A 16672-nucleotide genomic window follows, 5' to 3' on the forward strand; every position below is an offset into this window, starting at 1 on the left:
GCAATACACAGCTAGTTGGCCAAACTCACATCTATGGCAGACTTCATGTAGTTCCAGGCACTTTAATTACCTTTAATCACTTGAAACATGTAAAGGTCTAAGCTGAAATTGAATGATGGCACCTTAAAGATTTGGGATTTTGGCTTAAAAATGTATCTCAACTTTCTTATATTGAATCTAGTGAAAGGTGCTCCTGTTGGTTGTTTTTTTTAAAGGCGGTGTGCATCCAAAATGTTGCCTTCTACTGGATTGTAAAAACTCATTTCTCCTATCTGATCGAAACAATAAAATACATTTAAAAAAAGAAAAGAAAAAATAAAGTTCTTCCTTGTCAGTCTAGGCTCAGAGAGGGCCAGAAATCCTCCCTCTCTCTCTCTCTCAGCAGCCCCTTCACTTCCTTTCCAGTAACTTCCACAAATCTGAAAACTTTCTTGCTAAATCAACAATTATTTTCTATCATCTCATATTTCCCTTTTTGCCTCAGCAGCACGACATTACCACATATCTTTACCACATACACTGGTAAGGAACACATAGACTGTAAGGAACTGGGATTCACCGGTAGCTGCGACGTGTCCGTCGGTCCGTGAAGGCAGCATCGGGCCTGCGTCCTCTCTTTACTTCCTGTAGGGGAAGCTCAGTCAGCTGTCACCAAACTGAGAGGCGAGGATAGGGAGAGAGAAACACACAACAAGAGCTCAAAATGTCTAGTTTTGCCGACAAGTTCAGCGCTTACACGATGACCCAGCTCAACGAAATACTGGAGGACGACGAAAAGCTCACGCAAATGGTACAAGAGATGGACGAGGTGAGTAAAAAGCCTTTTTGTAATACAACGTTAGCTCCTGACTGCTTTTTCTCGGTCACTGTTTTTTTTTCTTTCTCTCTCGCTCCTTACTCCCTTTGTTGTGCTTCCCAAACATAGACTCCGTACAGTGAGGGAAATGCTCGCTTTTGAATGTCGTTTCGGTTTTTGACAATAAAAACGAGTTGTCATTTTAAACTTATAACAGTTAAAAACCTTAGTAACGGTTAACGAGTCGTTATAACCTTGGGACGGAGCCGGTAGCAGTGCATTGTCTTAAGTTTGAAACACACGAGGACACACAGTTTGAGACATTGTTGCTTCACGTAATACCTCCCTAAACAACGTAAGCTCCTTTAAACAGTCGAATATATGAACTAGGTTACGTTATAATTTTAACGCTAATGCTGAGTCACGTCAGAAAACATTATCATTTAAGCAGTGGCCTAGCTTCCACTCTCTTGTCGTTGCGCGTCTTGTCACGCCAAACTCCACTCAAAAAACTGCTCATTTAAGACGAACTAAGGAACACGATACTTAAACACCATTATCGAAACTACTCTTTACCCAGCAGATTATTATACCCATTAGTAGTACTTACAACATTGTTACAAAAGGCTGTTTCGTGGATATTAAGATGTATGTCGATTTCACCAAACTACTGTATAGTGTCTGAAAGTGTCTTAAATGACACTACATGAGATATTTATGACAGGTAAGCCAACATGACACTTGGGCACTGCTGCTTCTACACAACAGGCCTTATGGTCTTCATTGGCCCAGATCCAGTTACACAAGGAGTCAGCAATTTCTAATTACTGTGTACCTGCTTGCATTGTATTGCAAGTCAGCCCTTGTCATGATAAGCAGCTGATAAGCTTCAGTTTTTCCATTCACGGAGAGATTACCAACCGTAGTCCCTAGAAAGGTTTATACGACTGGCAGAAATTTGCCATATCAAGAGAGCAGTGCTTAGATTAGAAGCATTTTTATACAGGATTTGTGCTTCTGATTATTTCTCATAATGCTGTTGCTGCTCCTTCCAAAAACGGTCAACTCAAGCGTAGGCGTTAATCTGCCCACCCTAGAGTCCTCCCTGCTGAATCAGCCACATTAGACCCTCAGTGTTAGGAGTATTTTCCCACCGTTCTCGCCCCCTTTTACTCTGCTGTCATGTGAAAACACCTCAGGAAAAAAAACTTCCACCTCCCCTTTTCTCACCCCGCACCAACACTGGAGGACCCCGCTCAGTAATTACAAACATGAAACGCACATTGTCAGGGAACAGGAATTTTTTCCTCGTCTGTTGTCATGGTGCTGTGGCTTTGACTCTGGCAGCGTGAGCTCATTTGAAGTAAGTGTGAGGACTAGATTGTACTAAAATGTGACAGAAAGCTTCTCTTCTCATACAGTAGGAGCTACTGTCTGTCAGCTCAAGTGTACCAAGATCCATTTCAGCCTCCCAAAAAGCAGGAAGAACACAGTGAGGTATTCTTAGCTGTCTGGATGAATGTTTTGCAGTGAGCCAGCCTTTTTTTGTGTTGTCGCTTCTTGTTTTTGGATCCACGCCCTGTCTGATTGTCTCCATGGTTACGTTTTTTTTCCGCTTCACATAGGTTACAGAGAGGGAGGAACTTATTTACTGCAGTAACTCCACAGTTGTTGACTTAAGTTAGTCACAGGATTATGGGAAGGATGGAGGAGAATCTGCCATGTAAAGACATGCCTCGGCCAAAGGTGAAACTGTTAGAGATTCTTTCTTTGTAATACCTGCACATGGGAACAAAGGTGAGCGGGTGTCATGAGGCATTTAAGTGAAACTGGAGAACGCTGAGAAGCACTGAATGTACAGTTGAAAGCCTTTCTTAACATATGGACACATGCTTTGCTGTAGGCAACACTCCTATTGTTTTATTGTTTAGCAGAATACACCCTGAAATTGCTCTCTTTTTTCCCCCAACATGAATTGACCCTAAATGTCCCATTATGTTCTGCTTCACACTCAATGAGACCTGTTTGTGGCCTCGCTCCAATAATCCAAAACAGTACTTAAATCCTTTCATTTTTAATCAATGACCTCCCTAGTTTCCACTGCTCTGAGCCTGTATGATTTAGATTTGTAGGTGACCCAGTTTTGTAAGGTTCCCACATGATGTTTCGGCTCATTTAAAAGCACTGTACGCTTAGAAGCGAGTTCAAATAAAGCCGCATGGCACCGTTTCGCCTTTGTGCGCTTATCTTTTTGCGAGGCCTTCACTAATTCAGGAATGGTTTGCACACTGCCGGCACGTATACCGCACGTCACCAGCTGTTGATCACCACAGTTTTACCGGTGTTGCTTGAGGGCTGATTTATGGCCAGATTCACACATTTGCATACTTGAAATTTTGATTTGAAATATTGAACCTGCTTGAGCTGATGCAGTGGTTTTAAATATGCACAGTTATGTTCGTCAGTTTTGTAACAGCTCTCATTTCCTGTAAAGTAACGGGTGGGTAAGTGTGCGGTTGTGATTGTGGTTATGCTGAAGAAAAGAAAAGGGAACTGCAACTGACATTTGTGAATCACTGAAGCAAATGTGCATCCAATTTTAGAGATTTGATGCAGCCCATTGTGGTGATCTGTATCCAATTGTGGGTTATTGTGTTAGCTCTCCCAAATTCAGGTCTGCGGTCTGTCCAAAGAGAACCTATATTTCCATTGTTTGAGCGCTCTCCGGCACTTCCTCCCGGCAAACAATTATGTATTCGGTTTGACGGAACAAGCCTGCAGTTATGGATGCTATTTAAAGGTCTGCATCTTCAGCGGGCCATGATGGATGAACCAAATGGATCTTGCAATTAAAAAAACAGACGAAAAACGGAAGAAGATTGGTCACTTCAGGATATGATGGTGCAAAGTACTGCATCAAATGTTGTTGACGACGTCCAACCCAACCGCCAAACAAGGCCTGCCTCAGTCACTTTGAGAAATGTCTCCATAATCACCTACGCTTTAGTGTATATTTAGAGTTTTCCTACATGGTTTCTCTGCTATATTTGCACACTTCCAGCATGTTGGTTGGACGTGTGGAATGAGTCACTTTAGAGGCAGCAGGCAGCTTTTTCTATCTAATCACGCAATACTCAGACTTGAGCATGTTCTCCTCCACACTACAGCTTGTTAAACAGTTTATTTCAATGTAGTTTGGTTCTCTAGATGACTCATCGACTGTACACTTGAGTTTCTATCTAAAATCATAGATAACACAAGCACGCACACAATCTGATTGGACGCCAGCCTCTGTTTTTAATGTCAAGTAGAGATATCGGGATGGTCATACGGCGGCGATATCTCCTACCTGCTAAAAAGAACTGCACAAGCCTCCATCCATCTAATTTAAATCCTCTTGCACAAGCACAGCTGCTGCTAATAACATTAACGATGGCTCTTAGTCATGCAGGTGTCCCAGCATGCACAGGTGCTGGCACACCTGCTCAGAGTACAGTCATCATTAATGTAATTAGATCCACCTGTTGTTTCCTGTTACGACATGTCAGAACATGGGTCGTAAAAAAGGGTCGGTTAACTAACACAGTAGCCATTATGCCTTGATAGGACAGCGATCGAAAACGGCCTTGCAGTTGGGTTTAAGTCTATTTGTTTTATAGCCAGGCTAGTGAAGAAGGCCATGTCAGTCAGTCCACCACTTTGAATTATTTAAACATTTGTTAGATGGACTGCCTTGAAACTTGTTCATTCATGGTTCCCAGACCAAGGATGTGTCTAAAAATCAAGATCAAGATTTCGGACACCAAGTATCGTCATTATTTTGTGTTGTCACCATCAGCAGTAGAGTCATGTGACTGTAGTTTTCACATTGTGGGATTGTTAACAGAAAGTATTGTACATGACATGGACCATACTTTTTTCATTCCATTGTTGAATAGAAGAAAACTTTATTTCGGACACATGTGCAGGTCCATATCGACAAAATAAAAATAAGAGATAATAGAAAAATGAACAGTACAGATATATAGAGGGCCATGGTAGTTTTGGTTGAAATACATACAGATGTGTTCCAGTGCTTCCAAAACCAAGAGTAGTACCTTGTATTCGGTTCAGTTAACGCCATTATGACTTCAGCTTGTGATTCATTTAACCCAACCATACATTTGTGCATTAAGTCTTTAACACAGCATGAAAGGTGAGGACATTTTTAATAACAAACATACGACTTGCACTATCTTAGAATATATTAGGGCTCTATATAGTGGATATATTTGCATTTGATCCAGGCTTTTCCTTTAGTGATACTATTATGTTGACATTTGTGTTTTTAGTGAAATATCTCAACAACTATTTGATGGATTACTATTAAGTTCAAAACACATATCAACAACCCCCTCAGGATTAACTAGAATAACCTCTTCTGACCCAATGCCTTCAAAACCAGAGACGTTCCCATCAGCCTCAACTGTACTTTGTGTTTTATGATAATTAGCAAGCATGCAGAACTAAGCGTGGAGTTTGGTAAACATGAGCCAATTAGCATTGCCAATGTGGGCATATTAGCATGCTGATGTTTGCATTTACGTCAGAGTACAACCTAACGGCTGCTACTGTGGCATCGACTGTTTCTGATGGTCTCCCTGGTTTCAATGTTATCTTCTGTTTCAGTGTCAAAAGGCTTATCATTCTATTGAAATTAGATGATAAACATTAGTGAGAAAGGAAAGAGTGGTCTTCTCTTGTTTCAAGGGAAAGGTACTGACACACTGATCTGCTGAGATCTTTCTAAATATGTGTAGAAGATTGTGGGTAATAGTGGTCACTACAACATATTTTTCTATCTTTTCATTTTTCAAACATTGTAGAAAACAATTTCTGTCACATGGTGAGATTTGATAGAGTCCTGCATGCATTGAAGAAGGGCCAACATAACTCAGACTCAACTAATGGTGCATGTTCTTTTTGTTACAGATGCAGGAGGTCCAGCAGAGCAAGGAGACAACGCTGGTCAGCAACCGAACCCTGGCAGAGCAGAACCTGGCCCTGCAGCCTCGACTGGAGCACAAGAAAGAGGAGCTCACCAAGCGCTACAACTGTCTTCAGGAGAACTTTGAAACCTACCAGCTTCGCAAGTCCACCCTAGGTACGGCCTGAATATTGTAGCTAATGCAAGAAAGAGAAAGAAACATTTCAACTCCCTAGAGAACAAGTTGATATTTTGATATTGCTTGTTTGCTTGTTTGAGTTCAAGAGAGTTCAAGAGAGTTCATGTAATGTGAGTCAAGGAAAAGGGCAAGCTGTACATGTGCAAAGCTGGAGAAGCATCACATTTGGCATTTTTACACATTAGTCAAAACAGTGTCTGATTAATTGCCTGCTTATCGACCGATCTGCATAAAAATGATGGCTGTCGTAATGCAGATGATATCAAGATGAGGGTGACTGCAGTCATCTGCTTTTCATACTGGTTATCAACAGGGAAAGCTGAGATATTATGTAATATTCTTTTTCTCCACATTGTTTGTTCTTATTGTGCACACATGCTCAAGAGACCCGTTTCACCACATCCAACATTTTTCCATGGGAGGCCGCAACAATCCTAAATTCCTGTCACACTGCTGCAGGAGTCGCTGTTGTTTGGGGTTGAGCCAAGAGTTTCAGATCTGTGCTGCAGGATGTCATAAAAGCTTACGGGGGCTGTGATATCCATTCACTGACACACCTCCACAGCGCTTCCTAGTGTGCGAAGAAAGACAGGAGTGACGATACTTCTGACCTTGTTGACGCAGCGGTTGCCAAGCAGCCGTCTCAAAATAGCATGCCAACCGTTCACTACTCTGCCACGCTGATAAAAGTTACTCTCTGATGACTTTGTACAATACATAAAGGTCATCAAATATTCTTGTTTTTATTGCTTTGGGAGCCAAAATGAAGTATTTAATCAGAATTACTGCTCTTGTCAAAGCAAAATGTGCTTTAAATGACGGCTGAGAAATATAACTGAACTTTATTTTGATAAAATGTTTAATTTCAGTCTTATTGATAATTATTGATCATTTTTAATGGCCAATAAAAACTAGCAGGAAAAAGGTTGGGTTGAACCACTTCCACCACCTGATTTGAACCACCACTGTATTTATCAAGACACACAGCTAGTAATAATAAACTTTTATAGCGCACCTTTTATACAAGGGATGTAGCTCAACGTGCTTTAAAAATAAAAAATAAAACAGCAGCAAATATACATTTAGTAAAAATAAGAACAATTAAAAAAGAAAAGTCAGATTAAATAAATATGTTTGCAGCTGTGGTTTAAAAAATGTAAACAGAGCCAATGTCTCTCATAGCTTTAGGTATAATATTCAATCATTTTGGAGCGTAATTAATGAAAGCTGCAATTCTTCTTATTTTGTTGTGTCTCCACGTATTTCCTCTACCTCACGCTGTTTCTGTTGTTGTGTCACATGGATGGTGAAGCTGCATGACACCTGTTAAATGATTGGCTGTTTGCATGTCACTGGTAGCACTCTCCATTATCAAAGGATGGTATGATAGATAGGCATGGGATGATAACCGTGTTCAAGGTATACCACGATATGAAAAGTCACGATAACCGAAACTGCCAAATTTTCTGTCATACCGTTCCTAAGGTATGAGCTGTTTTTTGTCTGGTCAAAGACAGAAAGTGCTGGTCAGAAATCCCTCAGGTGGTGCAGCTGCAGCGTAGACTAGAGTATCACGACCCCACACACTGTCATTACAGATTCAGGTTAAATCGTAATACCGCAATACCGCAATACCGCAATACCGTGAAACCGTGATATTTTTGCTTATGGTTATCATACCGCCAAAATCTCATACCGCCCCATGCCTAATGATAGACCCAGCAATTTTCTTTCTTTAAGCATCGCAATCGTTTAATCAGCCAGGCCTACTTTACATTAAAGGTGCAGTGTGTGGGATTGAGTGATGTGGTGAGGTTGCAGATTGCAACCAACTGAATACTTTTCCCCCTCCCCTCTCCTTTCCAAGCGTACAGGAGAATCTATGGTGACTGAGAAACTCGTGAAAAACACGAAAGACCTCTCTAGAGCCAGTGTTTGGTTTGTCCATTCTAGGCTGCAAACATGGCTGTTCAACATGGCAGGCTCTGTGGAAGTGGACCCGCTCTCTATGTAGATATATAGAACTCATTCTAAGATAACAAAAACACAACGATTAATCACTAATTAAAACATACTCATGAATATTATATTCCATTTCTGCCAGGTCTGTTCAGCCTGATGTCACTAAATTTGACACACTGCACCTTTACATATTAATTATAATGTGAGTTGTTTCTGTTTCTAGTTAGATCTAAGTAGTTTTCAGCATTCTAACAGTCCATGTCCCGGTCCTGGTGATGGTGGAGAATATTTTTCATACACCACATCATCATCATCATCATCAGCAGCAGCAGCAGTGTGGATTTATTTGTTGTCAGCAAGAGATGGCTTTTGTCAAATGTAGGTTACCCGGTGTCCCCCACCACCCTCCTCCCCCCTCCCTCCTTCCCCGCTCTGGCCGGCCTAGTTATGGATTTGCTGTTGAGCAGCTGCAGAAGGACGGCGATGCTCAGAGCTGAGAGACTCTCACAACCATTTGACCCAGTTGAGTACATTGCTCTCTGGGTGTGTGTGCGTGTGCGTGTGCGTGTGTGTGTGTGTGTGTGTGTGTGTGTGTGTTCGTTTGCATACAGTAACACGACCAGTACCCCCCCCCCCGCTCCCTGCTCCATTCCTTTCTCCAGGAAATGGGTGGCCGCTGCTTTGCCCTTCATCGTCCATTAGGCTCTAGAGGCCAAAATGGCAGGGCAACTCCACTGCCTGTGAGGACAATAACCCACAGTGGACCATTGTGCTGCCAGGCAGGCTGGTGTAAAACAGCAACAGTGGGTGGAAAGGAGGGAGGGAGGGAGCGGTGGATGATGGGTCCAGCAGGAGGAGAAGTCGGGAGGGCAGGAGAGGGAGAAAGGCGGCGATGCAAGCCAAAATCTCCCCCTTCCCCGGACCCCTCCCCTCAGATTCACAGCAGAGGTTGATGCGGATTCATTTACTAAATGGCTGTCTCATGATCTCCAGACCCAGACTGTGTGTTGCGCGCTCGGCAGGCCATCCTCCGAGCCAGAGAATCGCAGCTTTGTGTGGAGGAGTACTGCTGATACGCCTGAGAGTCCGCCTTGTTATGGAAGAGAGAGAGCGAGAGAGAGACATACAGAACGAAAAACGAGAGTTCACCCTGGAAAAAGGCTTTGTGTCAAGAATGAAGCCTCTGTCTCTGAAGGCTTTTCTCTCCAATTGAAAACTCTGTCAGGAAAATTTGGCGCCACGACATGAGGTTTTACGATCCAGTGCCAACAATTGAGAGATAAAATGACCAGATTTCCAGTAAATTGTCCAATTTGACAGCTCTTTGTTTTCAGAATAAAATCACTTTCTTGGCTTGTGATTGACCAGTTGGATTTGCTGCTTGTCTTTAGTTAGAGAAAATTAGAAGCAAAAGACATTAAATTGACTCTGGGAAGTCGTGATTGACGTTTTTGGTAGTTTTTTTTTTAACTACTTTTTGACATTTCATAGCCTAAACGTTCAATCACTTAATCCTTAAAATATTCTGCAGATAAATCAATAATGAAAAGACTCATTAGTTATATCCCTATTCTCACTGATTTATTATTAATGAATGCTTTATCTCTCATTGCGTTCCTGTAAATGCTTTCCTGTGCTTTAAGTTCAAAGTCTTAAAGCTCAAGAAATAATGAGTCATCTTATCCTCATGTAGTCCGACACACTTAGCATTACTGAGGAGCCAGTTTTACAAGTTTGCTATCAAGTAGTTACAACATTGTGGCATGCAGACAGTCATTTCAGCATTATGAGCACTGACGAGTAAAATTGCTATTGGTTTAGCTATGTTTCACCTACAGATCTTTTGTCTAAATTAAACAAAGGGGCTAGCTCCGCCTCTCCTGGAGCCTACAGTACCAAGAATTCAACTAGGCTCCCTCCGCTCTACAGGCCCACGTTACACCTGAGACCAGATTATAGCCTGTAACTAGAGAAGAAGGTAGCGTGGCCGGGCCTTTTGTCAACACCTGACTCCGCTGTTATTCTTGTCTTTCAAACATTTAATAGTCATCTGTCATTCAGCTTTTCAACCCATACTTATCCAGGGAAGCAGATAAAAATGAATAAGTGACAGTATGAAGCAGAGATGATAAACAGTGACACCCAAGAGCAACAAAAACAACAGTCAGGTGCACAAATGAACACTGAAACCTGTTTTTCTTGCTGCAATCATTACCTCTGTTCATACTGACCATTAGAAGATCTTTTACAATGTGACTGACAAAATCCACCATCCTCCTGTCGAAAAAAGGGACTTTTAAAGCTGAAAATAAGTCAAATTAAGTAGATATGTTTCAACGTCTTTTTAGTGTTAAAGTCCCTTTTTTTTGTTACTATACTAGGGAAACACAAAGAGGGGGTTTGATGCTTAAAAGACTGTAAATGTGGCAGATATCCACTTGATATGACTAACTCACACTGCTCAAGCCTCATAAAAGCTTCACATCTAGACTTTAACCCCTATCATTTATATTGAAAGCACATTTTATTACAGTGAGGTAAACTTATTTCAGTGTTCATATGACTGCTGTTTTTAAGACACTTCAATAATTGTGAAATGGTCCTTTTTTAAGGTCAAATCTATGATAACTTTCTGACAGAAGAGTTCTAGTGCTTGTGTCTGTATTTTATGCTGGTTGCAGTAAAGTAACCTATATAGAGGATGAATTACACTTTTGGCTCAAGCATGCTGGGAAAAATATGTTCAGCACCAATTTTGGATGTGAGTGTAGAACTAAAAAACCTGGGTAACCCTTATTTCACAAAGATAAACACACACACACACATACACACACACACACACACACACACACACACACACACACACACACACACACACACACACACACACACACACTCCTACACAATATTTTCAGTTGAAGCACTAGAGCTCCTGTGAGGATTGTGCTGTCCAGTGCATAAATTAATCTTTGTCTATTTATTGGCATGCATATAAAGAATCCTAGAGTAGAATATCAGGTTAGACTAGACGTCTCCTACAATTTAACAGCCACTATATTGTTTATGCTTGTTGGAATGTAGGAGATCAGTAACTAGTGATGTGTTTCCTGGGTGCTGTTTATCTGTGTGTGTGTGCGTGTGTGTGTGTGTGCGCAATCCCAGCTCCAGTCGGTATTGACTTTCAGCCTCCGCTCAAGAACACAAACAAAGCAGCCTCCCCTCCTTAGAGACACCAAGTCAGTTTTGGTTGACACGACAACAGCAGTTCACAGCACACACACACACACACACACACACACACACACACACACACACACACACACAGAAAGAGAGAGTGTGAGAAAGACAGAAAGAGAGGTGCTGTGGCTGTTTTGAAATCTGCCACTCACGCCACCATGACTGGCACACATCCTGCCTCAGCTGTACGTGACAGTCTCATTAAAACCTGTTATTACTAACACATTGACTTCAGTGTGAGAGGCGAGGGAATACTCACTCACTCACTCACTCACTCACTCACTCACTCACTCACTCACTCACTCATTGGCTTTAAGGAGTGGATCCATGTAGCCTCAAGCGAAGCAAGCGTGCGGACAGTACATGAGAAGCTTGTGACTCAAATGCGTTGAAAAGATTGTGTAAAGGAGGTGATGAATTGCAGTGTAGTGTTGTGTCATTATAGGTCTTCACAAACAAAAGGTTCCTTGTTGTAAACACTGACACAAACAGCAGTAACACAAATGCATCATCACAGTTAATTAAATCTTTATAACATACGTGTCTGAGCATATTCTCACATTACATTTGACTCCATCAGAAAGTGCAGCTTTCAGCGAGCATCAAAAGTGTCTTTCGCTTTTTTAATGTGGGACTTTGCATGTTAACACTACACCTATTTACATGTATGCTGGGTGGAAAGGTACAGCTTTGCATCACGGACAAAAAGAAAAGTGAACACACAGTACTCGCTGCATGTCTATAAACAAGTTTCCAGTGGAACTATTTAACTCCTGCTCTCCCTAATAAATGAATTCAGCAGGAAAGCCACTCATGATGAAGTTAGGATGAAAACAAGATATCACAGTCTGCACTAATGTTGGATAGTATTGAATTGACTAGTAAAAAAAAGTGTATTCACCAAACATTTCAAAGAAGTAAATGAGACATAAACTGGAGAAGGGTCTTTTTTTAAGTAGCTAAAGAAATCCACTTTAAAATCCTACATAAAATATGCCCTGATGATGTTTCTTGCACCTTGTTCTAAACATAATATAGAAGTAATCTCTCAACTGTTTTTCAATTGTGTGATATCCCCAAAATTTTAGGACTGATGTGGAGTCTCACCTCAACCCTGCATGCTCTTTTAACCTCAAAGATATCATCTGCTACTGTGATAAACTAGAGCTCTAGCCTCTTGACTTATCTGATTTAATTTTGTCGTTCCTCAACAAAAATTATCTAAATAATTACCAAAAATTGCACCCATAATTACTGAACCATTATATATACTTATTTACTTTATTTCTATTCTTCTTATTTTCATATGTAATTCAATATGTTGTACTCCTGTTACTGAATCCTGATCTGTAGGAGTACTCTCTGGATCTGCTTCCAGTCTTATGGTCACACAATGTTAAGCTTGTCTGCTGAAGAGACATGCCTTCACTCAGCTCAGGCCCGGCAGTATAATAACATTGGTTTTTGTTCTTTTCATGTCTTGTTATTTTACAGACCACAAGTCAGGAAACACCTCCCTGGACATTTTGCTGGCTCTGCTGCAGGCAGAGGGAGCCAAAATAGAAGAGGAGACAGAGGTAAGCATTATACTGTTCTTTCCGTGGATGACTTCATGTACTTTCCCCCCCAAGTGACAGCAGTCAGTAAGTTATATACCTGTCCTCCCAGTTTTTCATGTACTGTGCTACACAAAGACTTTGTTGTTTTAAATGTATTGGACAGCATTGGGGGCAGCTTTATGGCTTATTAGCTCTAAGGTCACAATTTGTGATCGCTGCAGCAGCTTCCTGTCCTGTCAGTGATTTTCAACTGTCACTCAAACTACTACGTGGACTAAGATGCTCATTCAGACATGGTTTTGGGTAATGCTACATTCTGCTAGGACACTACCTGAGTTTGTTGACCTGGTTTCTTCAGCCTCCTTAATTCTGGTGTCAACATCAGAGACAATGAAACCAGGGATATTATTTATCAAGCCTGCATAGCCTCATTTTTACATACAGGATCAGATTCATCATAATGTACATGTAGATTTTAGAGCTGCTCTTGAACCCCATCTAGTGGTACGTATTTGCAATGGCATAGTAAATCAACCCTAAAAACAACCATGTAAGCATGACTGATAAACTGTAAACTATCATTCCTGTAATCATTTCTTTAAGAGTGAAATGATGTGTTTAATTTCCTCTAGTTCAACTTGTTCCTCCGTATCACTGATCACCTGTGGTTCCACATGAGATCATTTAAATGTTATCAGTCTGCATGAATAACATACCTGTGTTTCCATACCATTCATTTTAATGAACTGTTCTAATAGACAACAATCAAAAAGCTAAATGGATAATATAAGTAACCCTAAATTAAAACTACTAGGACTTCCAAAGGGATGTGACCATATTTGGTGTGCTGTATCTAAATTGGCCTGTAAAAGCAGATGGATGTAGAGTAGGTGGGATTAGTCATTTATTTTTCAGATGTACGGCTCCTATATACACATTTAGATCTTCTTCTACATGTGCTTTGGTGAACGAGGCTTCAGGTCATGTTGCCTGCAAATGAGAGGGCTGGGCTGTAAAGTTGCTGTGATTAAAACATAACTTGAGATAAGCATCACAGTTGTTTAGTGCTTCAATGATTCAATTTTCAAAGGATTGAGAGATCATTATTTGGTCCCTTATGACGGGTATTTGTCATTATGTTCCACATTTTACTGGATGAATGAATAAGGCATCATGATTAGAGGAATCTCTTTAAAATATTAAGCAATTATCTGAGTGACTGACTTTGTTTCTTTGTGTTTTTTTTTTCTTGATGTTATTTTCATCCTCATGACTCATGTTGGCTTTCAACTTGGTGTTGAATAAGATTCAGAAGGGACCTCCCTCCCTCTCTCTAACGCTCTTCCCAATGTCTTCTCTTCTCTCAACAGAATATGGCTGACTCCTTCCTGGACGGCGACATGACCCTGGACTCCTTCATTGACGCCTACCAGAACAAGAGGAAGCTGGCCCACCTGAGACGGGTCAAGATCGAGAAGCTGCAGGAAATGGTGATGAGGGGCCAGCATCTCCCACAGGCGTCAGTCCCTACCTCCCGATCTCAGGACGTGTCAGCTGCAGCCAGACCTTCCTCTTCCCTCCTCGGCGAGGACGGCAGCGGCTCGTCCCCGGTCCCCCAGCCTAGAAGGAAACCCCCACCTCCTCCATCCCAGCCAGCCCCGATTCTAAATCAAGTCCCCACTAACCCCCAATCTCCCCTCTTCTACTCCGCAACACCATACCCCCCAATCCCTCCCAGAACGGGCCAGCAATTCCCCAACGTCCCCACTGGGTACCCCAGCCCCTACCTATCTCAGTACCCGCCCGCTCTGCCACAGAGGCCTCCACCTCGCATGGCTCCGCAGCCCGGCTTCATCATGCAATAAATAAAAGCCGTTTCCGCTCAGAGGACACAGTGCGTGTCTCAGACTTTTTCACCACTTGACCTCCTCTGAGAACTATTTTTCTATGTCGTCCGCCTTCTTGGAATTCTGACCAATTACGACACGAGAAAGCGGACCTGCGCTGGCTGGACTGGTCAAGTTCAGCCGAAGCAGATCTCCATTAATCTCCGCGGATCCACGCTCACCTCTCACACTCTCATCAACGCAACCGACCAACCACCAACAACAACAACAACAAAAAGATGTGACGAGATCGGCCTCAACTCCCGTTTGTCCCTTCAGAGGAGGGGGGAGGGCCTTCCCCGTAGGCTGTAGTGAAAGAAGCGTCAGTCTGTGGGTCACCGAGCTGGGACTTTTTTTCCCCATTTATCAGCACTTTCTGTCTCCAGGTGGCGCCCTCAGCTGTGCATGCTCCTTAGTTTTCAGTCTCTCACCTCCCCACAGACATGTTCCTCAAGCTGCTGCTTTTATGGAACACTAGAGCAAAAAAAAACAAAGGGGGGGGGGGGGGGGGGGGGGGTTCAGTTAATCATTCTATTTCCCACCTGCAGCATACTAATATTAACGATACATATATGCAAACAAAGAGAGACCCTAATTACTGTGCAGTTTTATTCAGATATAGAAAGAATACATTCAGGCAAAACTGCATCTATGCTGTAATTTTTATTTTAAATAAAAAATTCACAAGGTACATAGAAATATTTGACATCTTTTTATGATATAGTACTAATGGAGTTATGTTAACAATAGCCAGGATAGACTGATTAACAAGCAGATAGGAAGGAAGGAAGGAAGGAAGGAGGAGGGGGGGGGGTTGGTTGGTTGGTGTATCTCTTCTGCAATATGTGGATGTGTCTGACGAGGGTCCAGACCTGTCAAGGGTGAAGGTTGTGGTTCTTGGTCCGTCTCAGGGCAGAAGTCAAAAGGGAGTTGAGAGAGAGGATAAGTAGCTGAACCATTGTAAGAAATGACTAGGCCCTTTTTTAGAGCCTTTGCCTAAAATGAAGGATTTATGTATAGCCATACAGTACACTTCTTATGTGTGTTGTTTTCTGTGGGTTCCTGTTGTGATGCTACACTCCTTGTTTTATGATGTCTTTAACAGCCTCAGTCTGGACTGGAAATGATGCCAACAGTTCTTTGGATCACTTACATAAGGTTCTGTTCAGTTTTCTGTCACTGAGCACCAAAGACTTCCCACATCACTCCATGTTTGTAAGGTTTTGTTTTGCAATGGTCTTTTTTTTTTCTCTTTTCTTTCTTTAATGTAAGTGAAACTTCTAGTGAGAGAATCTGCTGTTGTTCCCAACATATCTGTTTGCGGTGTAGAGCTGAAACACTCCTTTTTGTAAAACATGCAAGCCAGATTTCTTCAAGAGGAACTTGCAAAGTCAACCTGGCTTCGGGAGGAATCTGATTCTCTGGTGCGATTAAAAATTCACGTTTTTTTTTTGTTTTGTTTTGTTTTTGTTTTGTTTTGGGGTTTTGTTCCTCCCGACCGCCGTCGCTGTGCACTGTTGAAGAGCCACGAGTGCCTACACTTGAAGTGACGTCGATCACGTCCTGCTGACTACTCTGTTTCTCTGTACTTCCATTTTTTTTGGACTTGGCCTAACAGCTGTAGGGGTTAGAATCGTTCCCTCAGCCCTTCAAAGGAAAAAAGAAAAAGAAAAAAAGAACTGGTCTAGCATTTGGTGTCCTCCTCCTGCTACTGATTTCGTATTCCACCAGAAGGTAGAAAAAGGCAGCGTCTGACTGTTATGTCAGTCAGCCAGCCAGCCTTTTGCTTCCTCACTCGTAGCAGAAGGCCAGAATAGAGCGCTATTGAACATGTGCCAGAGAGACAAGAGACGCCCTCAGGCTGTGTGCCTACTGGTGCTTGTGCTTCTCTTCCCATCTTCCCACATTGTTTTGAGGTATGCCAGGGGTGATGTCAAAGATGTTTGCATGTGTTCTTGTTTGTTGTTTTTTTAATGGTGAAATAACAGGGCTCTTAAATGTTAATATCATATATCTTTGGTGATCATACTTACCTTCAAGGCAAAGAAGTGGACCCCAGGATGGACA

The 16672-nt window shown here is 42.0% G+C and overlaps 1 protein-coding gene across 1 annotated transcript; it reads left to right on the top strand.

Moving 5' to 3' along the window:
- The first annotated feature begins 662 nt into the window (after nucleotides 1-662).
- On the top strand, nucleotides 663-15375 carry vps37ba (VPS37B subunit of ESCRT-I a). The gene is made up of 4 exons (XM_053326236.1): nucleotides 663-808; nucleotides 5768-5939; nucleotides 12655-12737; nucleotides 14090-15375. Exons 1-4 carry the CDS (start codon nucleotides 704-706, stop codon nucleotides 14582-14584), a joined length of 855 nt encoding a protein of 284 aa, XP_053182211.1. The 5' UTR covers nucleotides 663-703; the 3' UTR covers nucleotides 14585-15375.
- Nucleotides 15376-16672: the final 1297 nt, after the last annotated feature.

The sequence above is a fragment of the Scomber japonicus genome, chromosome 9 (assembly GCF_027409825.1).
Source record: "Scomber japonicus isolate fScoJap1 chromosome 9, fScoJap1.pri, whole genome shotgun sequence".
NCBI lineage: Eukaryota > Metazoa > Chordata > Actinopteri > Scombriformes > Scombridae > Scomber > Scomber japonicus.